General features: G+C 47.0%; 1 protein-coding gene across 1 annotated transcript in view; it reads right to left on the bottom strand.

Annotated features, from left to right (window-relative positions):
* The window catches only part of LOC135378459 (testicular acid phosphatase homolog), a 32,015-nt gene extending 7,139 nt beyond the window's left edge, over positions 1-24,876 (bottom strand). Inside the window, exons 1-2 of the mRNA XM_064611514.1 lie at positions 24,775-24,876; positions 1,680-2,170 (exon numbers count right to left, since the gene is read on the bottom strand). Of these exons, the coding sequence (XP_064467584.1) occupies positions 1,680-2,128 (449 nt within the window). The 5' untranslated portion in view covers positions 2,129-2,170; positions 24,775-24,876. The remainder of the gene's footprint in view (positions 1-1,679; positions 2,171-24,774) is intronic.
* Positions 24,877-27,783: the final 2,907 nt, after the last annotated feature.

Below are 27,783 nucleotides of genomic sequence, written 5' to 3'. Positions count from 1 at the left end.
CACTTACAGGAGGGAGCGTCACTTGTTGGCAAACGACTTTGTGCGGATTGACAGCCGACCCCTTGATCTCAGACTCATTTTGGGACCATGGGACAAACGAAGGCAGATGTCCGTCTTGCAACCCTTTATCAAATTCCTTGAAACTACTGGCCTGATCGACTCCCTCTAAGACCTCGTCAGCGGCGTCAGGTCATCCTCTCACTTTTTCCCAATAGCAATGGTGTAGCATTCTGCTCAATGAGCGGAAGTCATCCCCATATCATCGTCATCATGCATCTCTGATTGATATCTGTATCTCTCCTTTATATATCAAAATTTGGCCATTTATATCTCAAAGTACGTGCTCGTTCCAGGACTTTTTAAAAAGAGGCTGGGGGGAATATGTTTATTAAGAAAAAACAAATGAAAGGTAAGCCAGACGGAGGGCTTGCTATTCCAAAAAAATGGAAAATGGGGGAAGAAAAGAAAAGGAGAAGAGAAAAGAAAAAGAAAAGGAAAGCAAGAACACAAATTTAAAACTGAAAAGTCACACACACGGTCACACAATCACAAGGCGTTGACAAGGTTCGAAGCGTCGAGAAAGCGGAGGAGCGCAGTGGTAACTGCCCACTGGGTCGACTGACGAACGGGACCCAGTAAGGTAGCCAGTGTTATAGTACCGTAGCCAAGTTGGAATAGACGACGACAGAGGGCGTCACGGTGCAGACGGTGTTGCCGGCAGTGTAGGATGCAGTGGGGAATATCGCCCACCACGCCACAGCTAGTGCAGAGGGGAGTGCAAGATTGACCCATTTTGAACAGTTGCAGCGGGGTCGATTGACTGCAGGTGACTGTTGTATGAGGCAGCCTCATCTCTGAACGCTTGGGCCCGAGCAGCATACCGGCGGCGTATAGACATACAACAAGCAGAAACAGTAAGAGGCAGATGTACCGTACACTGTAAACTGAAAAACACCCTTATGGGTGTAAGTGGCTTGTCCTATAAGTGACACCTCTTTTTACACCATATGGTCTGGAACACACTTTTTAGAGGGTGCATTCTGTGTGAAACACCATTTGAAAGGGTGCTTTTCCTTGAAAATGCCGTCTTTTGCACCCTTTATACACTATTTTAGGAGGGTGTTTAACAATTTTACACCCTCGTAAAAGGGTGTTTAAAGGGTGCAAAAGAAGGCATTTTCAAGGAAAAGCACCCTTTCAAATGGTGTTTCACACAGAATGCACCCTCTAAAAAGTGTGTTCCAGACCATATGGTGTAAAAAGAGGTGTCACTTATAGGACAAGCCACTTACACCCATAAGGGTGTTTTTCAGTTTACAGTGTAGCATGAGTCACAACAAAGAGGCTGGATCCCAATAATGACTGCCTCCAGTTCTGCTGTCTCGCATTTTCCCGAAGACATAATTAAAAACTTAATTACTGAATCTTGGGTAGTTAGTCGTCCAGTAGTTACGTGCTCTTTCCCGCAGGGCGTCCGCTTGACCCCATAACTCGCCCGCAAAAATTGCATTAGTGCTGCTCGCACAGCTTTTTAAAAAAATATATACGTAAAGATAAAAAAAAAAACTGTTGAACACGGAACTGCGATAACAAATCGATTAATCAGTCTACCAAATCTACCTATTCCAAATTTCATCGTTTTCAACGGTTATCCCGATTATTGCGGAGAGGTATCTTACGTGTACTTGTCGTGGTCCTTCGGCATCGAAGTTATTGGCACTGGTTGCCAATGGTCACCCTCATGCCACGCCCACTTCCCAGATGCAGGATAAAGTTCATCCAGGAGCAGCGCGGCACTGTCGAAGCATCTTGGCGCTGGACTGCTTCTAGCACCCACGTCGCGTGTATCGCTCGTCATAAATTCTCCGAGGCTGTGTCGTAGCCACATGCCGAGGTAGTTCATTCTGTCCCTTCCATCTCTTGTCAATTCCCCGAAACCGAAAGGCCAGGGATGTTGTGGGTTTGGGTCTCCCGGAAAAGTTCCCAGCGGGGCCCTTTCTCCGTGCCGAAACAATACCGCAAGGAAGTCCCGTTTCGTTGTTCCACATGAAGGTGACAGGTTGTAGTTAGCAGCTAGCGCGGTCTTCAGTAGTGTCAAAGAGACAATGATACAAAAGCGAAGGGTCATGGCGAGTGCGATTTTCCCGTCACTATTGTTTGCTATGTGGTCCTGCAAAAGAGGAAAAAAAAACTGGATACGAGATTTTAAAAGTAGCTAACGTAACCAAAACAAAAAGCAGGGTTAGACATCATTATGATTATCAAATATCAAGTTGGATGCACACGGAACTGCTGTATAAGCCGGTTTATAGTCCATCCGGTCACATATCCCTTTCCAGCTTGCAAACTGTGAGAAAGACAAAATTTTTATACCCACAAGGGAAAAGTGTAACAATCATAGAAAATCTGATCGATAATCCGACCAAAATTGAAGAGCAGAGGCTACGAACACACTTGATATGCACCCACAAAGAAAAAAAGATGGCGGCGGCGCCCACCTGTGGGGGGTGGGGGGTGTCGAAGTAGCTTGCCGTTGTTGACCGCACTCAAGTGGGCATCGTCACGACTATAGCTGAGCTGAGCGAAGATACTTATAGTGATCCTATCATATTTAGTGACTCTAGTGGCGCGTACTCCATCCTGTGAGGATCTACAGGGTGTCCCAGAAAACGTGTCATTGAATTATAATAAAAAAACTACGCCACCTAGAATCATGCGGTCAACAGCATTTGTTCTTATTAGGTTTTTGCCACCTCCTAATGTGAATGTCATGTACTCCAGGTTTAATTATGTAAATATTTGCGAACTGAACTCGGAAATTTGCCAAGTAAAGGTCACTTTTTTACCCCACCAATATGAAGAGCGTGCCGAATTCACTCAAATTCATGATAATTCACAGTGATACTCACGAGCTATCCCATCGGAAAAAATAGCCGAATATCATGCTTTTCGGAGCACCGGACCATAGCGCGCGATGACTTTTTGAGCGCAATCGCTCGCAGTGCGACGAAAGGAGGTTCCGAAGCCAGCCCACAGAGTGATAGTAGAAAAAAAAAAAAACATTTCCTAAAATTGGGAGAGGGAAAGCATTATCCCAGCGAAAGTCGGACGTGATAAGCCGTGCCTGTTTTGTCTCTTTCTGCGAGGTTGGGGAGGGCTGGGTTCCCAACCTCCTTTAGTCGGACTGACAAAGATTGCGCTGAAAAATTCATCGTGCGCTATTCTGTGCGACCTCCGTACAGCATGATGTACGGCTATTTTTTCCGATGGGATAGCTTCTGAATATCTCTGTCAATTATCATTAATTTGACTAAATTAGACACGCTCTTCACATTGGTGGGGTAAAAAAGTGACCTTTACTAGGCAAATTTCCGACTTAAGCTCGCAAAAATTTACATAATTAAATATACGTTACACGACATTCACACGAGGAGGTGGCAAAACCCCAGTAAGAACACATGCCATTGACCGCATGACTCTAGGTGGTGTAGTTTTTTTATTATAATTCAATGACACGTTTTCTGGGACACCCTGTATATTTATGCGGTTATAAGTCCCAAACGTCGCCACACCAGCATTAGACAGCTGTTTCGGCCTTATTGGGCCTTCATCAGCAATGCGTAGGTGGGCGACGTTTGAGCGAGTGGCGACGGAAGGTCACGTGGAACGTGATGTCCTCCCGTCAGGGTGACTGACTCACCTCTGAAAGCCCAGTGCGAAGCCAGTATTACTGGCTTACTGGCCAGTATTACTGGCGCCACCGTTTATCTCATTGAGCATGAATGAGTGTGAATTTTGTATGCCACGTTCTGCCGTGTAGCTGCTGCAGACGCTTCCGCCATGAGACTGCCCTTCGCCAATGTTTTTCTTCTGCCATTGTAACTGTTCAGAATATCGAGAATGACTTAGTGGGCTCTCATGATGATTAGGATGATATTGGGGAGCGGCCCACTTAGTGGTAACTGTCTTGCTGATCTACATAGCGCCCGCGGTAATCTGGGAACTTGCGTTACCGCTCACTACAGCTCTTCCTTTGCTCACACACTCCCTGCTCAGCCTTCCATATGCTCACGCATGCTCACTAACTCCCCGCTCAGCTACCGTTTGCTCACTCATGAGTAGTACAGGGGGACCGCTATAAGAACATCCTTTTTCTAATCCAGTTCTAGGAATTTCTAATCCACCACCAGCCAGTTCTAATCCAACACAAGCCAGTTCTAATCCCTCTGGTTGGTGGCCCCACTTTGATTGGCAGGCCCCCTTTTGGCTCCGTCCACTTCACGCAGATTGGCCCCCTCCAAACCTACTGATTGCTGATTGATCCGTCCACTTCGCGTTGATTGGCTCCTTCTAGGACAGCTGGTCGGCCAACCCAGCGACCCCGCTATGGCTCTATCTTAGACAGACAAGAGGAATACATTGCAACGTTTATTGAGTACATCATGGCTGTCCTGGAGAGATTGATTCCTTTGATGCTGGGCATGGTTCCTCGGAAGTGACGATCATGTAGGCGTCTCTGGGACAGCGGCTAAGAAAAGTTTCATCCTCCGTGAGTTGACACATTCCACGTGCACTGGACGCTCACGTCCAGTGGTTGAAGGCACGTGCGTAGCAATCCCGTAGCGTTCTTGTCCAGCTTAATGCTGGATGGCATAGGTACTGCATGCCAATCTGTGATAGCCAAGATATCGCCAGGGCATTCATTCCCTGTAGGGGTTCTTATCGTTCTCCAGCTCCAGGCGTCTTCAGTTGCAGGTGTCCAGTGCCAGCGTGCATGAGACAAGCGAAGAGAACGAGGTATCATATCCGTCCACTGGTCCAAATGACGCTACTCCTTCTCATCCTCTGCATTATCTGAGGGGAGAAAGAATGCCCGATTAAATCCCACTATCTCCGTCATCCACTCAAGCTTACCATATTTGCAGCTTCCGTACGGGTAGGAGTCGACATCATTGTATAGGTATCGCCTGTCGTCGTACGCCATCAGACTTCTTTTCACATTTCTGATGGTGTACATGCACTGTTTTTTTTTCACTATTGATACCTGTTCGTGCGATACACTCGTGTGATTGAACAACGTATTGTGATATTTATCATGGAGGAGATGTTTCCGCACAATGTTCTTTTTGACCCCTTTAGCTCTTGCAATTTGTTTTCCACCAGCTAATTTGATTGAGTACATTTTGGCTTTCAAGCATATTACTTCCTCTCTGAGTATGCTACCAGTTTCACTTTCGAATGCACCAAGCCTACCACGATTCCTCTCACTGTACAGTGGATGACCCCGATCGAAGGAAGACAAGTCTAAATGGTCGTCGGCGATCGCATGTAACTGATCTTCGTAGTCCTTGCAGAATAGGCCGAGGATCAGAGAATCCATGTCAAGGTAGCAGCTAATCACCGGACAAGTGAGCTTGCTCAGCAGAGTTTTGTAGTAGAACGAGTACGTGGTTAATTTACTCAGTTCTAAAATTGTAAAGTCAATCTGCAAGGGGAAATCACATCGCACTTTTCTTTTGCGCATTTCGTACATGACACAATCGGGGGACAAAATTTCAATTCACACGCATTCTGCCCGACTCCCGAGGCGACTCGCCGTCTCCTCATCGAAGGCTACTCGAATATCCCTCATGTTAAATTTATTTAAAAGCGTTCTTCCAAAGACCACATTATTTGAGGTTTTATAGAAATTTTTTTCGAACGCCGTGCCCGAGGCAACGCGCCTGGCAACATTGTCCTCAATGCAGGGACGCAGGAATGGTGCCTGACAAAATTTTAGGATTCGGTGAATTTTTGTCACCCTCATGCCCAATCTACAATAGAGTGCGAGCAGCGTGTAGTGAATGACGTACTCGAGCTTGTCCTTGCACGTCAGGAACAGGTTTTTGCTGTTAGCTGGCCGATACATTAATACTTCGAGAAGCCCTCACTGGAATGGCGAGAGCCATTCCTTCGGGACTACCGCCTTCTCGGGAGCCAGGGGGAAGTACCGCGTTAGAGTGTGGATAGATTTTGAATACTCCAAGTCGCACACATACACGTACCCCACCTCCGAATCCGTGGGGTGACGCATAAAATCCACAGAGCTAAAATCCTCCACCCACTCGAAATCACTGACGGGGAGGTGCTTTACCATACTGAATCCATAAAGATTGTTGCAATCTATGTGTGATATGGGGTACACCTCCTCTTTATCGGGATCATAGCCACTACACAGAGGGTTGTTAGCCCACAAATGACGCCTGCTCGCCTGACAGAGCCTGCCCCTAACACCCGATTCGATGGTTCTGTACATCTCCTCGTCGATGATTAACTCCAATTATGCGTGCGTGTAATTTAGAAGCATTGCCACGAATAGGAAGCCAGAGAAACGCAATGAAGCAATTCCAATCCGCGCACATCGTAGCACAGTCGTCGGAAGTGCTGCATTACATCAGCATATAATAGGGCATCTGTTTTCAGGTACAATGCATTATAATCCCTCAGATTCGAGCATCCAAAATGTTCAAATACTTGCAGCGCATACTGGTAGTCTTTCTCGCTTATATCCTCCCCCGTGAGATCATTTCGGAAGCAGATTTTGCCGGCAGAGCCAATTCGTCGTACACCGTGAAAGAATTAACGTGGCTGTACGGGAATACACCTTTACGAAGCAGAATTTCGTAGTCGTTTCCAAATACCTGCTTCAGGCACTGGAACGCCTCTGTGCCCCCCATGGATTTGATGGTTTCCACGAGCTCTCCCAGCGACAAATTTAGGTACTGCATGCTGCATGGTATCTCTGAATAGGAAGGTGCCAATTTCGAACGATCGAATTTTTTCCATGGAACAGGCAACGATGAAGGGAGTTCGCTTCCACCCGAGAAGGTGAAATTCCCGCAGCAGTCCGGCCAAATCATAGGCCAGATTGTGCACCATGATCGGTAATTTTTCTCTCGTTGTGCACTCCACGTTACAGGGGCTGCACACATCTCAATGTAATTTGTCTCCCCGGCACTACATCGCTTGGAATGGTCGTGATGCCGGACACGAGGTAGATCTCGCGCGAACTCCTGTTTACAGTACGCGCAGTGGGCGGCAGCTCCGTGCTCGGCTCGTTGCTCATCATTCAGCACCATTGTGACAGGGCAGGCGTTCAGGGCAATCATCTCGTCCCGCATTTCCATCAAAGCTTTCACGCACTGTTTCGCAGCATCTTCCCCGTGGTGCGTCCTGATGCGCATCACCTTCGAGTTGTGGGTGCGCACGAGCACGGCACAGAAGCTAGAGGTGACCTGACGCTGCATGCCAACACCACTGGGCGCGAGTACGCTCTCCGTGTCCAACGCGACAACGTAGTTGTACTGCTGCTTGTACTGCATTTTATTAAATTCTACAAAATTTTTGCCAGGTTCGCAAAATTCCAATAAGATTTCGTTTACGTCCGGATAGAGGCGACGATGTTTCGCAATGCTCTTTTCCTCGTTAAAAGAGCGCGTGCAACGTTCGTATACGAAACACCTATTGTCTCTCATCAGTAATCCTTTGAGGGACTTGATTTTTAAAAAATGTTCATCTATAGCCAATAAATGAATTTTCTTTTTACACTCGAGTTTTGGGGGTCGCGACACGTGCACTCCCTGATCGACGTACTCTACACGTAAACGGATATCTTGTTTTTGTCTTCGAATTCGTCCAGATCAGAAAATGAAACAGGGAAGTGGCTTGGCCACCAGTAATCTGTTGCATAATGTTCACATTTGTTCCACGAATTCCTTTCCTGTGGGTGCAGGAGAGCGAGCATATTGTATTTAAAACATTCGCCCTCCTTGCGTGCTGGTAAATGGATATTCTTTAAGACGTTCCTGCGTTTATCCAAATTCGTGGGAAGTACCCCATTGCACCCGAATTTTTTAGTTTTCACAGCGTAAATACACATTTGAACTTTTTGGACGTCAATGGATACAACACGCACTACCATCGAGTTGGTAATTTTCAATGCGCTTGGTGGACTCCTGAATCACGTCCATCAAAGTATATTTGCGATAGCTCCGTCGCTGTGGACTTCGCGAGCAAGCGCCATAAAATGAGCTATGTGTGCGGTTATATCCCCCCGATTTTCTTTCATCATTAGAAAGTCAGAACAAATGCAAAACCTAAAGGGTATTCTTTGCGCCCGCAAAATAGCAATTAGATTGTGGAGGTGGTCATTAAATATTGTCGCAAGTCCCCTACTCCCTGATCGTGAACAGATGCCAATAGCACGAACGCTTTGACGATACCTCGAAATGCGCTATCAGTTTGAAAGAAAGGCATGAAGGAAATGTCCACATAGGGATGTGATTGCTCGACATGAGCATGCAAGGTGCCAGGTGAAATGTCTGAAGAAGATGATGAATTCTCTTCCAATGGCTCATCATCCCCAATATCATGAGGATCAAAAAAGCAGAACACGCATCTAGGCACTGAAAAAAAGAAGAAACACTAAGAAAATGTGCACCATAGAGCGTGAATGAAAAATACTTACTCTTGAAGCGAGCTCCGCACACTCCCGAAGCGATGCGAAGACTGCTGCCTCTTTACACATCCTCCCCACTTATATAGCGGCAACCTCGCTGCATGCCCCAACATGCACGGGTGCGGGGAGTCGTCATAGCCTTAAAATAACCTGCTCTGCATGTTCAAGGTCGCAGCTTGCCCTTGGCTTCACGTAATGTTCCGTCCGCATTGCCGCACCTGACCCAAAGAACACACGCGGTCCTCAGGACGTCCCCACAGTGTCATCGTGTCCTCGTCCTTTGAGGTTATCCTCAGGACGTCCTGAGGATAACACTCTCAGACTGTCCGTGGAGAGTCATTCAGGTACGTCCTGTGCCCGTACCTGTGGGTAGCTAGCGGGACCAGAAATATTACTTTATTTAGTTTACCTGTCCAGACTTTCTAAACACATTTGTTTTCTCTTTGGGCCGATCCTGGGACCTGATTGACATTTTTCTGAAATAAAGGGTGGCCCAGAGTAAAATTCTCTGCATCTAAAAAGGATGAATGTCTATGATAAATGGAGTGCATTACTCGTGGAATGGAGAGAAACGCGCGATTCTGTCACACTGCTTTTGACTTTCAAAGCTCCTACGTGAATGTCTCAAACCAAAAGGAGTAAGAAACATAGACTTTGCATTGATGTGCACCTAATACTTCTATCAATTCCTCACTTTGAGTATTCTTTCTTTGCGTAATCGAAAGAAACATGGATAGCTCACCCTTCGTTTTGTGTCACAGGCGAGCAAGACTCTCGAATGTACAGAGGATCGCGTTATAAGCAATAAACAGTGTCTGTTTTGGCTTTGGAAGAGAATTCTTTCGGAGTGGGTTTCTCGGACTTTGTGCCCCTGACAAGATTTTTTTTGCGTCTTTTATATTTCTCTCTGCTTTCTCTTTAAACCGCTGCGCTCGTTGTCAGTTATGAATTGTACTAGAAACAAACAGCGAGATTGTATTGCGGAAGTTAATCAAGATGTATGGAAAAAGAGAAGTTATCAGGACTGCGTCTGGTTTCGTATAAATTATACGCAGAAAAATGAGGTACAGGTGGGTGCAGGTGAAGTCGTCCTCACAAGGTCCTGCGAGTGTTCCAGGTTGACACCCTGAGGATGTGCAGGTGATATGACCGGGAGTCCCACTTTAACACGGAGGTAACACTGGGAGGACCAGATTATAACTTCCTGAGGATGTCATCGTCATCCGGGGTTGGCATCCTGGGGACGATCGCAGGACCTTTCTGTGTTGTTGGGGGAGCGCAAAGTTCGCTGTCATCACATGTCATTCCGATATGCAAGTTGCTTCCATGAGCAGGCACTCAACCATCCCTTTTTTGTTCACAATGGCTGTGGAATTTCAAAAATATTACTTAAATGAAACAAATTGTAGTGAAATGCTGATTCATCCCAGACAGGAATTTCTACCCTCAGTGTTAAACCCTCAGATACTAGCATTTCTGCTCGAATAGCAAAATAGCTATGACTTCAAAAATTAAACACATGATAACAATCTACCATCAACTGGTATCAGATAATTCTTGCATAATGCTACATACACAGCCGCATTGTCCCCGCGTAAAGAACGCACAGGGCAAGGGCACACAAATTCACTTAAGCGTGCAGGGAAAAGGCTTAAGACCTGAGGAATAATCGCAGAGTCACCACACATCGGCACGCAGCTAACATAAGATGACAACAACAACAACATACATTTGCAAGGCACTGCTAAACAAATCCAGACATGCCACAGCGGATGCAAAACATGTAATGGATATCCCCAGTTGACGTCACAAATCAGAAAAAAGCACATACATGCGCACACACACAGACAGCAGCTCGGGTATGCAGAAGGAGAGGTGCTTTATATGAATCTCTACTCCTGGCTCAGACGCCAACATTTCTGCTCAAATACCCATAACTGCAAGATTAAGCACTGCTTACTTCATCAACATATCGAGCACCCAACAAAATCTTACAAACAAACCCACTTTCCGTGACAGAACACTATTCAGCTTTACCAAGCGGTTTTCTTCTGGTTTAGCAGTCAAAGAAGAAAAGAGCCGTGAAAAATTGCACACAACAACAACAACATAGATGAATGGATGATGATGATGTGGGATGTTTCCCTGCGTTGAGTGCAGGACCCTACCCCATTCCAAAAAGGTTCACATGAAAGGATGACGAGGGAAGGAAATCCCTACAGTTCGTGAAGGAGGCCGGTGGCCCTCAGAAAGGAAAGAAGAGCGCCAAGTGCACGGCACTGGTGTCCAGGGTTACTCCATGGGCCGAGAACTTTGCAGATGTTGAATGGCCTCTGATCCAGCATTTCAAGTTGAGATTTAAAGGCCCGTCGCTCGCGTACGTACTGGCTGCAGTCTTCGAGAATGTGTCGGTTTGTTGCCGGTAAACCACAAGTTGTACACAGCGCCGTGGTGCTGTGGCCCAGCCTATACCGGAGTGCAGGGGTGAATGCGACGCTAAGTCGTAAACGATGCACTAGAGACGTAAAGAGGCGAGGGAAACCGCTTGGCATGTCAAATGAAAGCGTTGGGTCAACAGCATACAGAAGCGACCACCGGGTGATGTCATGACACCATTCCTGATGGGCCCAGGGCGACGTCAAAGCGGACAAGAGGGAGCGCCTATCTCCAGTCGAAGGTATGATGGAGACTGCTAAGCGGCGATGGTGAGCTGCAGCAGCTGCCCGATCCGCTACCTCATTGCCTCTTATTCCAATGTGGCTAGGGACCCATTGGAGGGTGAGCCGGTGGCCCCTGTCTTCTAAAACCTTGAGTGTCGTTAGGATGTTCACTACCACCGGAGCCAAGGAGCCACGGATGCCCATGCTGTATATGCACTGCAGCGCTGCCCGCGAATCTGTGTAAACCACCCAGAGGCGGGGGTGGTGATCCAAAATAGACCTTAGGAATAGCAGGATGGCATACAACTCCGCAGAGGTGGCCGAGGTGCGGTGCGATAGGCGGAACCCACGTGAAATGGGATGTCTGGGATTACAAATGCCGCAGATGAGCCGCCGGTAGTGGAAGAACCGTCCGTATATACAGCGGTTTGATTTCCGTATGCAGCGTCCATCCACTCCAGAGTAGCCTGCTTGAGGACTGGAGCAGGGGTTTGGCTCTTCGGCCCCTTGATCCCCGGGATGTGAGACAAGATGGATGGTCTCGGCAGTGTCCATGGCGCTACTGAAGAAGCGGATGGGGCAACAGTGAAGGCAGGTATATGGTCCGTTAGTTCTTGCGCACACTGCGCGATTTTGCTGCGGTTTCGCTTACGAAGCTTCTGTACCAGCGGGTGACGGCGATGGTGAGCGCGCAATCGCAAGTAGTGGCGGAAAGTTTCTCTCTTTCGGAGGACGCCAATTGGGAGTTCCCTGGCCTCGGCTACCACCATCCTCGTCTCAGCGCAACGCGGAACGCCAAGACAGGTCCGCAAGCTGCGCGCCAAGACGCAACGGAGCTTGTGTTCGGACGTCCGTGATAGTCCGTGCAACACAGGAAGGCTGTAGACTACTGAGCCACGAACAAGCGCTTTGTGGAGTGCAAGAAGGTCCCGCTCAGTACATCCCCAGCGCAAGCCGGCAAAGTGACGTATCACATTTCCCCAACGTTGCGCCTTTGAAGAGAGATAGTCAATGTGTCTTGCCCACGACAGGTTGCGGTCCAACACAACACCGAGGAACCTGTGGTGCCTGACCTGCCCTAACGGGGACCCCCCGATGTGTACTTGGAACCGGCGCATCTCTTTCCGGGTAAACGGAAGGGTAGCACTTTTCTCAGTGGAGATGTCCATCCCTGCGTTCAGGAAGTAGGCATGTATGGCATCAAGTGAGCTCTGGAGCCGACGCTGAATTGCAGGGCGGGACTTGCCAACAGTCCAGACGCAAATATCATCAGCATAGATGGACAGATGCACCCTCCGAGGAAGGCACTCCTTGAGGCCCATCAAGACAATGTTGAATAACAGGGGGCTAAGGACACTTCCCTGAGGAACTCCCTGTGGCACAGTGATCTTTTCCGTGTCCCCCTCGCCTGTAGTGACGAAAATCTTCCGTTGACGGAGGAAGTCGGAGAGCCACGTCAACGCCCTATGAGGCACCTGGGCCTGCAACAACCCATGAATAACACAGGGATGGCTTACGGAATCGTACGCCCGTTTGATGTCCAGGAAGACAGCCATCGCTATTTTCCTTCGCGCCTTCGCTTCTTCGACTGAAGAGACTAAATCGAGCACCGAATCCATAGAGTTACGGTGTCTGCGGAAACCCGCCATTTCCCGAGGAAAAACAGGTCTTCGCTCCAGCCACCACTCGAGCCTGTGCAGTATCATACGTTCAAGGACCTTGCCTAAGCAGCTGGTGAGGCTCACGGGTCGGAAAGACGCCAGATCGGAGGGTTGTTTCCCCGGTTTCAGGATGGGGACTACCCGTGCCTCCTTCCACGCGGCAGGGACCTGCCCATCCCTCCATGACGTGTTGTAAACCTCTAAGAGCGCCAAAAGGGATGCGTCGTCCAAATTGCGGAGCGCCACGTAGGTGACTTTGTCTGGACCGGGCGACGACTTCTTGTGGGAGAGTGCCAGCGCAGCCTTGACCTCGGCAAACGTGAGGTCTGCGTCCATGTCAGGGTCAGACACTGACGGGGCTTGACTAATAGCATGCTGCAGCTCCAATGCGTGGCTCCGAAAGGCTGCACATTTCGCTGCCTCGGACTGTGCTGCCAGAATTTTGCAGAAGTCGTGGGCAACTTCCTTCTCAGGCCTAGATACTGAGAGTGCCAGAGATCTGAAGGGATTCCTCGCGGGAGGAGCTTCGCGGAGACTCCGCGCAATCCGCCAGACCTTCGCAGGGCTTGAAAACGGAGTCAGAGACGCGCAAAACTGACGTCATCTTTTTTTGTCAACAGCCTGCAATGCTTTCTGTACCGACGCATTCGCACGGCGCGCGGCTTGTGCATCTGGAAGTTGGCCGGATCGCCGAGCCTTCCGCTCTGCCCGTCTTCGAATGGCACGCAAACGCTCCACCTCCGGATCCGTACCTGCGTGGCCAGCGCTGATCTTTGCAGTCGTGGTGGCAGACGTCAGAGAGTTCACAATATGGCCGGTAAATTCGCCTGCGGTCATTCCCACGCGCACGTCCTTTTTGCACAGTTCACGAAAGGACTGCCAATTTGTTAGCCGTACGGTTCTGCGGCCTGCCCCGGATGCGTACTTGGAGCAGGACACCAATATAGGAACGTGGTCACAACCTCTTCCGCCCAGGTCTGTGGACCACGTCAGGTACGGAAAAACGTCCCTCGAACACAGCGAAATGTCTAATACGTCTGTTGAGTAGTCCCGACGGAGGAATGTTGGAGACCCGTCATTTAGGACACAAAGATCCAGGTCTTTAATGATGTCGCACCACAGGGACCCCTTGCTGTCTCGCCTGCGACTCCCCCACAAGGGGTGATGAGCGTTGATATCCCCAACAACAAGGAAGGGATCACCCGCCCCTGCCAGAGCTAGTCTTAGGTCATGGGCTGTCGTCTGGACTGACGGCGGCACGTACACGCTGAGAACAGTCAGCGAGAATTTCCCAAGAAGAATCTTGCAGTGGACGCAGTCGAAAGGAAACTGTCTCGCCGTGTGTACTTGCGTCACAGCCAAGTCTTGTCGCACACATAGCACCGTCCTCCAAGATGACATCCCCTGCTGACCAAAGACGGTATATCCACTAAGTCGGAAGTCTGGCTTCACGTATGCTTCACAGATGGCCAAAATGGGAGTCCGGTACTTCAATAAAAACAACTTGAGGTCTGGCAACTTCGTACGCAGACCACGCGCATTCCACTGGAGAATAGTAGCTCGCTTATACAGATGGTCCATGACCCGCGGTCAGAAACTTTTCCGCAGCGAGCAAGGCCTGGACCTCCTGGAGTCCAGCGGCGTCCGGGTACGCCGCTAAGATGGCCTTGAGGACGGCCAGAATCAGAGGGACCAGCACAGCTGCCGTGGCATCACCGCTCACTTGTCGCTCAGACTGCCTCGGGCGCGGAGGGAGTGGTGTGCTTGCATGTGCACGAAGTTGTGGAACCGCAGCGGCCCTCTTGACGACATCCGTATAGGTCTGGCGCAAGGGAGGCGAAGACGTCAGGGGGTGCTGGGCATCCAGGCTAATCGGTGGCTCTCTCATCGACACTCTTGTGTGCTTTGGAGCCCGCTGAGTCCGATGTGGAGGCGGCGCACGCTGGGGGGGGCGACACCACGTTGGTGGAGTGCCGATTACGAAGATCGCCGGTACTGCTGACCACCGGGCCCACAATGGTGGGGAGTACCTCCATATGGAACCGTTGTATCGCTGACCGCTTGCGCGGGCACAGAGAGTGGGAAGCCGCATGCGGACCTCCACAGTTGGAGCATCTTGGTTGCCGCCGCGCAGTGCACTCCTTGATGGAGTGCGGTCCCGAGCAAATCTTGCACCGTGTGGGCCAACGACAGAATTACACACACTTTTGCTTGAATAGCTGAAAAACCGAAGCACATGCTAATAAACTGCGACAAAGACACCCATTTCTGCTATCAGATAATTATTGCATAATGCTACATACACAGCCGCGTTGTCCCTTGTGTAAAGAAAGCACAGGACAAGGGTACCCAGATCGAATTGGGAAAATCACTTCCACTCGCGCAGCATAACACCATATACGCTGTTTTTTTTTGTTTTTTTTTACGGGCGAAAATTGCAATAAGAAGCCACTGCTATGCAAGTGCAACAACCCTTATTTTTAAACCAACATTTCATGCAATACCACATAAATTTATCACTCGAGTCACACGAAAAGGCAAACACTTACTGGTTAAGTGGGGTCACAGTTGCACACACACACACAACACAGACACAACGAGCGACAGTGAAAAATAAGAAATTACACGCACTTCAGCTCGAATAGCGAAGTGTCAAGCATGACAAAACACATTTTCTACCACCAGAAAATTATTAAACAGAATAATACAATATTCGCTAAAATTAAGCTTGTGTGACAAACACACAACCTGAGGAACACACCCATTATCTTTCATCATCTGCTTTCTGAATTCGTTGTACAGGCGTGAGCGATTCGATAAGAATAAAGCACGCTGCTTGGAGAAAGCATATATCATGTGTAGCTCAGTCTACTCTATTGAAAATGCGATAAACCTTACAACAGCAACGAAGGCTAGGCAATTTTGTATTTATTTTTGTCGTTTCCAGCAGCTGATTACTTTGTGCGAGTCATCAAAAATTTAAAAAATTCTGATCTGCTGCTGTTAAAGTGGTAAAACAGTGCTCTCGAAACGCGTCCCCACGTGAGCCGCATCGGGCCCGTTCACGCAGTTAGGATACGCTTGACGCAATGACGCGCGCCCCATTATCGATTCCCCGTGCGGGCACACTGTTTTATCACTTTAACAGCAGCAGATCAGAAATTTTTAATTTTTGATGACTCGCACAAAGTAATGAGCTGCTGGAAACCACAAAAATAAATACAAAATTGCCTAGCCTTCGTTGCTGTTGTAAGGTTTATCGCATTTTCAATAGAGTAGACTGAGCTCATGATATATGCTTTCTCAGAGCAGCGTGCTTTATTCTTATCGAGAGAGAGAGAGAGAGAAATACATGATGACGATGATATGGGGATGACTTCCGCTCATCGAGTAGAATGCTACCCCATTGCTATTGGGGAAAAATGAGAAGATGGTGATGAGGATGATGCTGACGACGCTGACAGGGTTTTAGAAAGAGTCGATCAAGCCGGTAGTTTGCAGGAATTTGATGAAGGGTCGCAAGACGGACATCTGCTTTCGTGTGTCCCATGGTCCCAAAATGAGACTGAGGTCAAGGGATCGGCTGTCAATCCGCGCATTCTTATCTTATGTGTTTGCCACACAAGCTTAATTTTAGCGAATATTGTATTATTCTGTTTAATAATTTTCTGGTGGTAGAAAATGTGTTTTGTCATGCTTGACACTTTGCTATGCGAGCAGAAGTGCGTGTATTTTTTTATTGTTCACTGTCGCTCGTTGTGTCTGTGTTGTGTGTGTGAAAAACGTTAGTGAGTGTTGTGTTTGTGCAGCTGACACCCCACTTAACCAGTAAGTACATTGTGTATGCCTTTTCGTGTGACTCGAGCGATAAATTTATGTGGTATTGCATGAAATGTTGGTTTAGAAATAAGGGTTGTTGCACTGCATAGCAGTGCCTTCTTATTGCAATTTTCACCCGTAAAAAAATTCAGCGTATATCGTATTATGCTGCTCGAGTAGAAGTGAGTTTCCCAATTCGATTTGTGTACCCTTGTCCTGTCCTTTCTTTACGCAAGGGCAATGCGGCTGTGTATGTACCATTATGCAATAATTACCTGATAGCAGAAATGAGTGCCTTTTTCTCAGTTTATTAGCATGTGCTTCGTTTTTTTTTTTTTTTTTTTTGCAGTTATAGCTAGTCAAGCAACAGTGCGTATAATTTTTCACGGCTCTTTTCTTCTTTCACTGCTAAAGCAGAAGAAAACCGCTTGGTAAAGCTGAATAGTGTTCTATCACGGAAAGTGGGTTTGTTTGTTTCTTAGATTTTGTTGGGTGCTCGATATGTTGATGAAGTAAGCAGTGCTTAATCTTGCAGTTATGGGTATTTGAGAGAAATGTTTGTGTCTGAGCCAGAGTAGAGATTCCTGAGTGAGAGTGTGTCTGCGCGCGCGTGTATGTGCTTTTTTTCTGATTTGTGACGTCAACTGGAGGTATCCATTAGATGTTTTGCATGCGCTGTGGCATGTCTGGATTTGTTTATCAGTGCCTTGCAAATTTTACCCGCCGCTAGTATGTTGTTGTTGTCGTCTTATGTTAGCCGTGTAGCGATGTGTGGTGACTCTGAGATTATTCCTGAGGTCTTAAGCCTTTTCCCTGCACGCTTAAGTGAATTCGTGTGCCCTTGTCCTGTGCGTTCTTTACGCGGGGACAATGCGGCTGTGTATGTCGCATTATGCAAGAATTATCTGATATCAGTTGATGGTAGATTGTTAGCATGTGTTTAATTTTTGAAGTCATAGCTATTTTGCTATTCGAGCAGAAATGTTAGTATCTGAGTTTTTAACGCTGAGGGTAGAAATTCCTGACTGGGATGAATCTGCATTTCACTGCAATTTGTTTCATTTAATTGTAATATTATTGAAATTCCACAGCCACTGTGAACAAAAAAAAGGATGGTTGACTGCCTGCTCATGGAAGCAACTTCCATATCGGATTGCTTAGACACGCCGTCTTCCGCGAGGGACGTTAAATACGGGGTGCCGTGTGATGAGCTTTCATCGCACGTTAAAGAACCCTCAGGTGGGCAAAAACAATCTACAGACCGACCGCTGTGGCGTCGCTCATGATCTCAGTTGCCTCGCGACGTAAACACCCAATTATTATTAATATTATTAGCATATCGGAATGACATGTGATGAGAGCGAACTTAGCGCTCAGGTGCGGCAATAGTGTAGGGGGACGGAGCATTACGTGAAGCCAAGGGCAAGCTGCGACCTTGAACATGCAGAGCAGGTTATTTTAAGGCTATGACGACTCCCCGCACCCGTGCATGTTGGGGCATGCAGCGAGGTCGCTATATAAGTGGGGAGGATGTGTAAAGAGGCAGCAGTCTTCGCATCGCTTCGGGAGTGTGCAGAGCTCGCTTCAAGAGTAAGTATTTTTCATCCACACTCTGTGGTGCACATTTTCTTAATGTTTCTTTTTTTTTTCAGTGCCTAGATGCGTGTTCTGCTTTTTTGATCCTCATGATATTGGGGATGATGAGCCATTGGAAGAGAATTCATCATCTTCTTCAGACATTTCACCTGGCACCTTGCATGCTCATGTCGAGCAATCACATCCCTATGTGGACATTTCCTTCATGCCTTTCTTTCAAACTGATAGCGCATTTCGAGGTATCGTCAAAGCGTTCGTGCTATTGGCATCTGTTCACGATCAGGGAGTAGGGGACTTGCGACAATATTTAATGAACCACCTCCACAATATAATTGCTATTTTGCGGGCGCAAAGAATACCCTTTAGGTTTTGCATTTGTTCTGACGTTCTAATGATGAAAGAAAATCGAGGGGATATAACCGCGCACATAGCTCATTTTATAGCGTTTGCTCGCGAAGTCCACAGCGACGGAGCTATCGCAAATACTTTGATGGACGTTATTCAGGAGTCCACCAAGCGCATTGAAAATTACCAACTCGATGGTAGTGCGTTTGTATCCATTGACGTCCAAAAAGTTCAAATGTGTATTTCTGCTGTGAAAACTAAAAAATTCGGGTGCAATGGGGTACTTCCCACGAATTTGGATAAACGCAGGAACGTGTTAAAGAATATCCATTTACCAGCACGCAAGGAGGGCGAATGTTTTAAATACAATACGCTCACTCTCCTGCACCCACAGGAAAGGAATTCGTGGAAAAAATGTGGAAATTATGCAACAGATTACTGATGGCCAAGCCACTTCCCTGTTTCATTTTCTGATCTGGACGAATTCGAAGACAAAAACAAGATATCCGTTTACCTGTACGAGTACGTCGATCAGGGAGTGCACGTACGTGTCGCGACCCACAAAACTCGAGTGTAAAAAGAAAATTCACTTATTGGCTATAGATGAACATTTTTTTGGAATCAAGTCCGTCAAACGATTACTGATGAGAGACAATAGGTGTTTCGTATGCGAACATTGCAGGCGCTCTTTTAACGAGGAAAAGAGCATTGCAAAACATTGTGGCCTGTGTGCGGACGTGAACAAAATCTTATTAGAATTTTGCGAACCTGGCAAAAATTTTGCAGAATTTAATAAAATACAGTACAAGCAGCAGTACAACTACGTTGTCGCGTTGGACACGGAGAGCGTACTCGCGCCCAGTGGTGTTGGCACACAACGTCAGGTCACCTCTAGCTTCTGTGCCGTGCTCGTGCGCACTCACAACTCCAAGGTGATGCGCATCAGGACGCATCACGGGGAAGATGCTACGACGCAGTGCGTGAAAGCTTTGATGGAAATGCGGGACGAGATGATTGCCCTGAACGCCTTCCCCGCCACAATGGTGCTGAATGATGTGCAACGAGCCGAGCACAGAGCTGCCGCCCACTGCGCGTACTGTAAACGGGAGTTCGCGTGAGATCTACCCCGAGTCCGGCATCACGACCATTCCAAGCGATGTAGTGCCGGGCAGACAAATTACATTGCGACGTGTGCAGCCCCTGTAACGTGGCCTGCACGACGAGAGAAAAATTACCGATCATGGTGCACAATCTGGCCTACGATTTGACTGGACTGCTGCGGGAATTTCACCTTCTCGGGTGGAAGCGAGCTCCCTTCATCGTTGCCTGTTCCATGGAAGAAATTCGATCGTTCGAAATTGGCACCTTCCAATTCATAGATACCATGCAGTACCTAAATTCGTCGCTGGGAGAGCTCATGGAAACCGTCAAATCCATGAGGGGCACAGAGGCGTTCCAGTGCCTGAAGCAGGTATTTGGAAACGACTACGCAATTCTGCTTCGTAAAGGTGTATTCCCGTACAGCCACATTAATTCGTTCACGGTGTACGACGAATTGGCTCTGCCGGCAAAATCTGCCTTCCGAAATGATCTCACGGTGGAGGATATAAGCGAGGAAGACTACCAGTATGCGCTGCAAGTATTTGAACATTTTGGATGCTCGAATCTGAGGGATTATAATGCATTGTACCAGAAAACAGATGCCCTATTATATGCTGATGTAATGCAGCACTTCCGACGACTGTGCTACGATGTGCGCGGATTGGAATTGCTTCATTGCGTTTCTCTGGCTTCCTATTCATGGCAATGCATTCTAAATTACATGCACGCATAATTGGAGTTAATCATCGACGAGGAGATGTACAGAACCATCGAATCGGGAATTAGGGGCAGGCTCTGTCAAGCGAGCAGGCGTCATTTGTGGGCTAACAACCCTCTGTGTAGTGGCTATGATCCCGATAAAGAGGAGGTGTACCATATCACACATAGATTGCAACAATCTTTATGGATTCAGTATGGTAAAGCACCTCCCCATCAGCGATTTCGAGTGGGTCGAGGATTTTAGCTCTGTGGATTTTATGCGTCACCCCACGGATTCGGAGGTGGGGTACGTGTATGTGTGCGACTTGGAGTATCCAAAATCTATCCAAACTCTAACGCAGTACTTCCCCCTGGCTCCCGAGAAGGCGGTAGTCCCGAAGGAATGGCTCTCGCCATTCCAGCAAGGGCTTCTCGAAGAATTAATGTATCAGCCAGCTAACAGCAAAAACCTGTTGCTGACGTGCAAGGACAAGGTCGAGTACGTCATTTATTACGCGCTGCTCGCACTCTATTGTAGATTGGGCATAAGGGTGACAAAAATTCACCAAATCCTAAAATTTTGTCAGGCACCATTCCTCCGTCCCTACCTTGAGGACAATGTTGCCAGGCGCGTTGCCTCGGTGACCAACGTTCGAAAAAAATTTCTATAAAATCTCAAATAATGCGGTCTTTGGAAGAACGCTTTGAAATAAATTTAACATGAGGGATATTCGAGTAGCCTTCGATGAGGAGACGGCGAGTCGCTTCAGGAGTCGGGCAGAATGCGTGAGAATGGAAATTTTGTCCCCCCGATTGTGTCATGTACGAAATGCGCAAAAGAAAAGTGTGATGTGATTTCCCCTTGCAGATTGACTTGACGACTTTAGAACTGAGTAAATTAACCATGTACTCGTTCTACTACAAAACTCTGCTGAGCAAGCTCACTTGTTTGGTGATTACCTGCTACCTTGACACGGATTCTCTAATCCTCGGCCTATTCTGCAAGGACTACGAAGATCAGTTACGTGCGATCGCCGACGACCATTTAGAGTTGTCTTCCTTCGATCGGGGTCATCCACTGTACAGTGAGAGGAATCGCGGTAGGCTTGGTGCATTCAAAAGTGAAACCGGTAGCATACCCATAGAGGAAGTAATATGCTTGAAAGCCAAACTGTACTCAATCAAATTAGCTGGTGGAAAACAAATTGCAAGAGCTAAAGGGGTCAAAAAGAACATTGTGCACAAACACCCCCTCCATGATAAGTATAACGATACCTTGTTCAATCACACGAGTGTATCACACGAACAGGTGTCAGTAGTGGGAAAAAAACAGCGCATGTACACCATCAGAAATGTGAAAAGAAGTCTGATGGCGTACGACGACAACCGATACCTATACAATGACATCGACTCCTACCCATACGGAAGCTGCGAATATCGTAAGCATGAGTGGATGACGGAGATAGTGGGATTTAATTGGGCATTCTATCTCCCCTCAGATAATGCAGAGGATAAGAAGGAGTAGCGTCATTTGGACCAGTGGACGGATATGATACCTCGTTCTCTTCTCGCTCATCTCATGCACGTTGGCACTGGATGCCTGCAACTGAAGACGCCTAAAGCTGGAGAACGATAAGAACATCTACAGGGAATGAATGCCTTGAAGATATCTTGGCTATCACAGATTGGCATGTGGTGCCTATGCCGTCCAGCATTAAGCTGGACAAGAACGCTACGGGATTGCTACGCACGTGCCTTCAACCACTGGACGTGAGCGTCCAGTGGTTGACGTGACGTTGTAGCGTGACGTCGTGACGTGACGTTGACGCGTGGACGTGAGCGTCCAGTGCACGTGGAATGTGTCAACTCACGGAGGATGAAACTTTTCTTAGCCGCTGTCCCAGAGATGCCTACATGATTCGTCATTTCTGAGGAACCATGCCCAGCATCAAAGGAATCAATCTCTCCAAGACAGCCATGATGTAGTCAATAAATGTTGCAATGTATTCCTCTTGTCTGTCTAAGATAGAGCTGTAGCGGGGTCGCTGGGTTGGCCGATCAGCTGTTCTAGAAGGAGCCAATCAGCGCGAAGTGGACGGATCAATCAGCAATCAGTAGGTTTGGAGGGGGCCAATCTGCGTGAAGTGGACGGAGCCAAAATCGGGCCTGTCAATCAAAGTGGGGTCATTTTGAACCAATCAGGGTGAAGGGGTGGAGCCAAAAAGGGGCCTGTCAAAGTGGGGCCACCAACAAAAGGGATTAGAACTGGCTTGTGTTGGATTAGAACTGGCTGGTGGTTGATGAGAAATTCCTAGAACTGGATTAGAAAAACGATGTTCTTATAGCGGTCCCCCTATACTACTCTCATGCTCAACTCATTTATCTCACTGAGCATGGATGAGCATGAGTTAGCATGCTCATGAGTGTCAACCTTGTCAGGTATGCCACGTTTTGCCGTGTAGCTGCTGCAGGCGCTTCCGCCATGAGACTGCCCTTCGCCAATGTTTTTCTTCTGCCATTATAACTGTTCAGAATATCGAGAATGACTTAGTGGGCTCTCATAATGATTAGGATGATAGTGGGGAGCGGCCCACTTAGTGGTAATTATCCGGTTGATCCACATAGCGCCTGCGGTTATCCGGAGACTTGCGTTACCGCTCACTACAGCTCTTCCTTTGCTCACACACTCCCTGCTCAGCCTTCCATATGCTCACTCATGCTGACTAACTCCCCGCTCAGCTCTCCGTTTGGTCACTCATGCTCAACTCATTTATCTCATTGTGCATGAATGAGCATGGGTTAGCATGCTCATGAGTGTGAACCTTGTCAGTTATGCCACGTTTTGCCGTGTTTAGCTGCTTCAGGCGCTTTCGCCATGAGATGCCCTTCGCCAATGTTTTTCTTCTGCCATTGTAACCGTTCAGAATATCGAGAATGACTTAGTGGGCTCTCATGATGATTAGGATGATAGCGGGGAGCGGCCCACTTAGTGGTAATTATCCGGTTGATCCACATAGCGCCTGCGGTTATCTGGAGACTTGCGTTACCGCTCACTACAGCTCTTCCTTTGCTCGCACACTCCCTGCTCATCCTTCCATATGCTCACTCATGCTCACTAACTCCCCGCTCAGCTCTCCGTTTGCTCACTCATGCTCAACTCATTTATCTCATTGAGCATGAATGAGCATGGGTTAGCATGCTCATGAGTGTGAACCTTGTCAGTTATGCCACGTTTTGCCGTATGTAGCTGCTTCAGGCGCTTCCGCCATGAGATGCCCTTCGCCAATGTTTTTCTTCTGCCATTGTAACTGTTCAGAATATCGAGAATGACTTAGTGGGCTCTCATGATGATTAGGATGATAGCGGGGAGCGGCCCACTTAGTGGTAATTATCCGCTTGATCCACATAGCGCCTGCGGTTATCTGGAGACTTGCGTTACCGCTCGCTACAGCTCTCCGTTTACTCACTCATGTTCAACTCATTTGCCACATTGAGCATGCTCATGAGTGAGTTTTGCCGAGGTATGCTCGTGGCAATGGCTGGCGCATAGCGTGCTATGCAGTGAAGTCCTGTTTTTAGGGTGCATAATAAAGTGCCACTTGCACCAGTTACTGTGGTGCACTGTAAACTGTTTCACATCTTTAAAGGTACGCGCCATGCACATTACATCTGGTTGCCTAACATCGTATATCCAGGATGATATTGTACAAAATTCAGAAAGCATTACAAAAGATCAGACGACAGTGCAAATCCTACTTCCATTATGTCTTGGATATCGTAAATAGGTATATGCATTGCTACCGATCATCGAGCATGTGGAAGTTTCTACAATACAGTTGAATAATGTTTATATTTCGAAAGGGTGATTTTTTTAGAATAGACAACATGCGAGGAGAGGCAACTCGTGCTAAACCTTACTCCATTATGAAATTAGCGATATTACACCCGAAAGTGCGTAGACCATGCACATTATTACACGTTTAAAGGTGTGAATACGGTTGCAGTGTGGAAAACTCCTGCAATGAATATGAATGTAACATGTGAAGCTAAATGTCATCTGCCGATTAATTAGCTGGTAATGTAGTTACGACAGCGGAAGGGCAACAGAAGAATACATTACACGTTATGTACATTGGTGTATATGTAATACATATTGCGGATGCTTTAAATTTAGACTGACTAGCCTGCCCGTTGATAAATGGAAATTCAACTTTTTCTTGTTCCATTAACCTTGCTGCTCAACCCTTCAAGCTGCGACTATTATATCCTGGTTTCGATGCCTTTCGTATAGATTATTGCTAGCTCGCAGGGACGCATAGTCTGATAATAGTACGATATTCGTGCATGCAAATGACATGAAATGAATCCGAATACAAGCGCAGTAACAACAACTTACGATTCAAGGTCTAGTGCGGGGTATATTTCCTCGAAGACGGACAGACTCGCATGGATACAGTGCTAGAAACAACAATAGCTGTGAAGGAAACACATAGATAGTTCTGCGAATTAAAGGTCGATCAACGCAGCTGTTCCACCTGTGTGTAATAAACGCTATATGTCATTCTTGTGAAATCGAAATGTCATCGGAACCGCATCAAGCAACTGCCCGCAAGTAATTTCCTCGCTCGGCATGGCAATATATTTCTGAATCTATGCGCTTTACTGTAAAGTTCCAAGATTTTGCTAGATTTCATTTTAGCAGCTTCAGAATTGTGCTTCGCTCCCTCTGTTAGTCTTTTGTGTGTCTTTTAGTGCTTTTTTCGAGAAAGTAACTGGTTTCGGTTTACAGATTTCTTGCGCGGAGCAGTGCAGGAATGCGCTCTTTGGCTAAACTATCCTGCGCTCAAATTCGTGTTCATCCGCTTGCATTTGTGGCGGGGGAGCCACAAGATTAGGAACAGCCGCGAGCGAGGGTTTGATATGGCTTCTGGTTTTCTACTAAACTCGTAAACAGGGTTGCGGTCGTGTCATTGGAAGGGCCAGACACTGCACCTTTATCCCCATAATGACAATCACTTGCCAATGGCGATAAAGCTATTTCGTGCTGAACGAAAGTGGTTCGCTGTTAACGTGGGTAGCATTGTCACTGGATGAGGCCTTTTGTAACAAAATACACAATGCGTAATCATTACATTACAGTATACTATCTGCAGAAGGATGGCTGGGTAGATATATTATTTTTATAAGACCATAAATAGCTTCACCGACATTGGTATGTGACTGACATTATGGCGATAACGAAGCGTTGCTAGACACCATCCGAAGTGAGAGTAGCAAAACAACAAGATATCAAAACACGAAAGGAAGCGTATTGATCCCCTCTAGCATGCAAAACGTGATTAGCGCTGAGATGAACATGTATATATCCATGACGCGAGTAGTTTTCACTGATCAAAAGGAGGTCACGTGGAATTGCATGAGGCTTGCGAAATGTGTCGGACGAAATGCGCAGCAATGGGAATGGCGAAACGCAACTTGGTGGTTGATGCATTGCATTCCATCGTAGCTGCAGGAAATCGAAGTAAACTTATCTACTTAAACGAAGTAGACACTGGATGCAGGTATGTTGGCGTCTTTTTCATTCGTACACATCATTTCACATTACACTGTATGCACGTGGATACATGGGCATGATGTCTCGCGATGCAGATATATTTGCATGGGGAAGTGTGCATGGTTCTAGACTTTTTATTTTTGATCGCGTAATCGGGATATCCGCACCTTGGAGTTGGAGTTGGACGGACTACATGTGACCAACCAAGTGTTATGCCCTCACTAGCGCTTATTAGAAACGACAAAACCAAACATGTGGGAAGGTATAGCGGTCTGTTTTTGATTACTCATACACAGAGTGTTTCAAAAAACGTGTCATTCGTACTTTATAAAAAAAAACGTGGTGACGGAAAAATACGGGGTAAACGGCATTTGTGTGGCAACTGAATTTGTCACCTTGCAAAAATATTTTCATTTGATTTTATTTAAAAGAAATTGAATTTCTTTAATTGAACTCCAAAATTTCCAAAATCAACCTAGCGTGTGTTTTTTTTTGTGTGTGTTTTTTTTTTTTACAGAATTAGAGAGCCCGTAGCGAACTTAGTCAGATCCAACATGAAATACGCTCGACGTTGCAAATGGAACTGCCCAAAAAAAAATCCCGAAATTGAGGCTTCAAAATTTCGGGTATTCAACGGCGCACCAAATCAGTCGCAAAGATGCGAGGAGGACATGCTCCTGCCCTCATGAAAGATAGAATGTCGAAGGCCGCGCATCTTTGGGTCTGATTTGGTGCGCCGTTGAATACCTGGAACTTTGAAGCCTCAATTTCGGGACTTTTTTTTTGGGCAGTTCCATTTGCAATATCGAGCGGATTTCTTGGTGGATCTGATTAAGTTCGCTACGGGCTCTCTAATTCTGTAAAAAAAAAAAAAGAGAATAGGTTGAATTGGGAAATTTTGGAGTTCAATCAACGAAATTCAATTTCTTTTAATTAAAATCAAAGGAAAATATTTTTGCAAGGTGGCAAATTCAGTTGCCACACAAATGCCGTTTGCCCCGTATTTTTCCGTCGCCCCGTTTTTTCATGAAGTCCGAATGACACGTTTTTTGAAACACCCTGTATAGCGAGAAAATGTATCGTTTTCAGGTTGCTGCCACTGCTGTGTGTTCCCGCAATTTGCCTTCCTATATGATTACCCAAACGACGTCGCCCACCACAGCGGAAGTGTTTTGCACACACACGTTTCAGGATGAAGCCTGCATGTGACTTCTGCTGCTTACCCTTCTGATATACGGATTCTGAATTTACATCTTGTAGCTTAGAGAAATTCCGAATGTCCAGGGTGACACACGCTTACAACATTGTGACATCAGTGCAGTGGCATAACCACTAATGTAGTGCCCCAAAAAATTAACGAGGGGGACTCCTCCTACCCCATGTAAAGGCCTCATAAAACACTTGAAATATTTTTCTGGCTATGCCACTGCATCATTACGACATATTTGTCATTGCTGTCTATAATTTCTTGAATATGTCTCGAATACATGAAAAAAATGTCTGGTTGACGATATGTGTCTTATGGTCATCATGAAACTGTCTTTTTCTACGTAAATTGTAGAAGGCAGCTAGTGGGGGAAACGATCATGGTCATAGGTCATGTGGCTCCTTGTACATGCCCCAGTGGAGTAACCTTTTCAGAACACACACAAACAGTTTGCTCTCACGTCCAATGAGTAGGATGTTGCTCGAATACCAAGAGAAAATGGTGTAACATATACAAATATCATAAGACACAGTATGGGAATAAAACATTTTTCACGAGGGATGCATGAAACACTGTCGCAGTATTGTGTGCTTGAAACATTGTGTGTGACACCAGCCGTGGGGGCACACCCGCCTCAGAGACAC

The sequence above is a fragment of the Ornithodoros turicata genome, chromosome 1 (assembly GCF_037126465.1).
Source record: "Ornithodoros turicata isolate Travis chromosome 1, ASM3712646v1, whole genome shotgun sequence".
Taxonomy (NCBI): Eukaryota; Metazoa; Arthropoda; class Arachnida; order Ixodida; family Argasidae; genus Ornithodoros; species Ornithodoros turicata.
The sequence above is the reverse complement of the archived record's forward strand: the minus strand, read 5'-3'. Positions and strand labels throughout refer to the sequence as shown.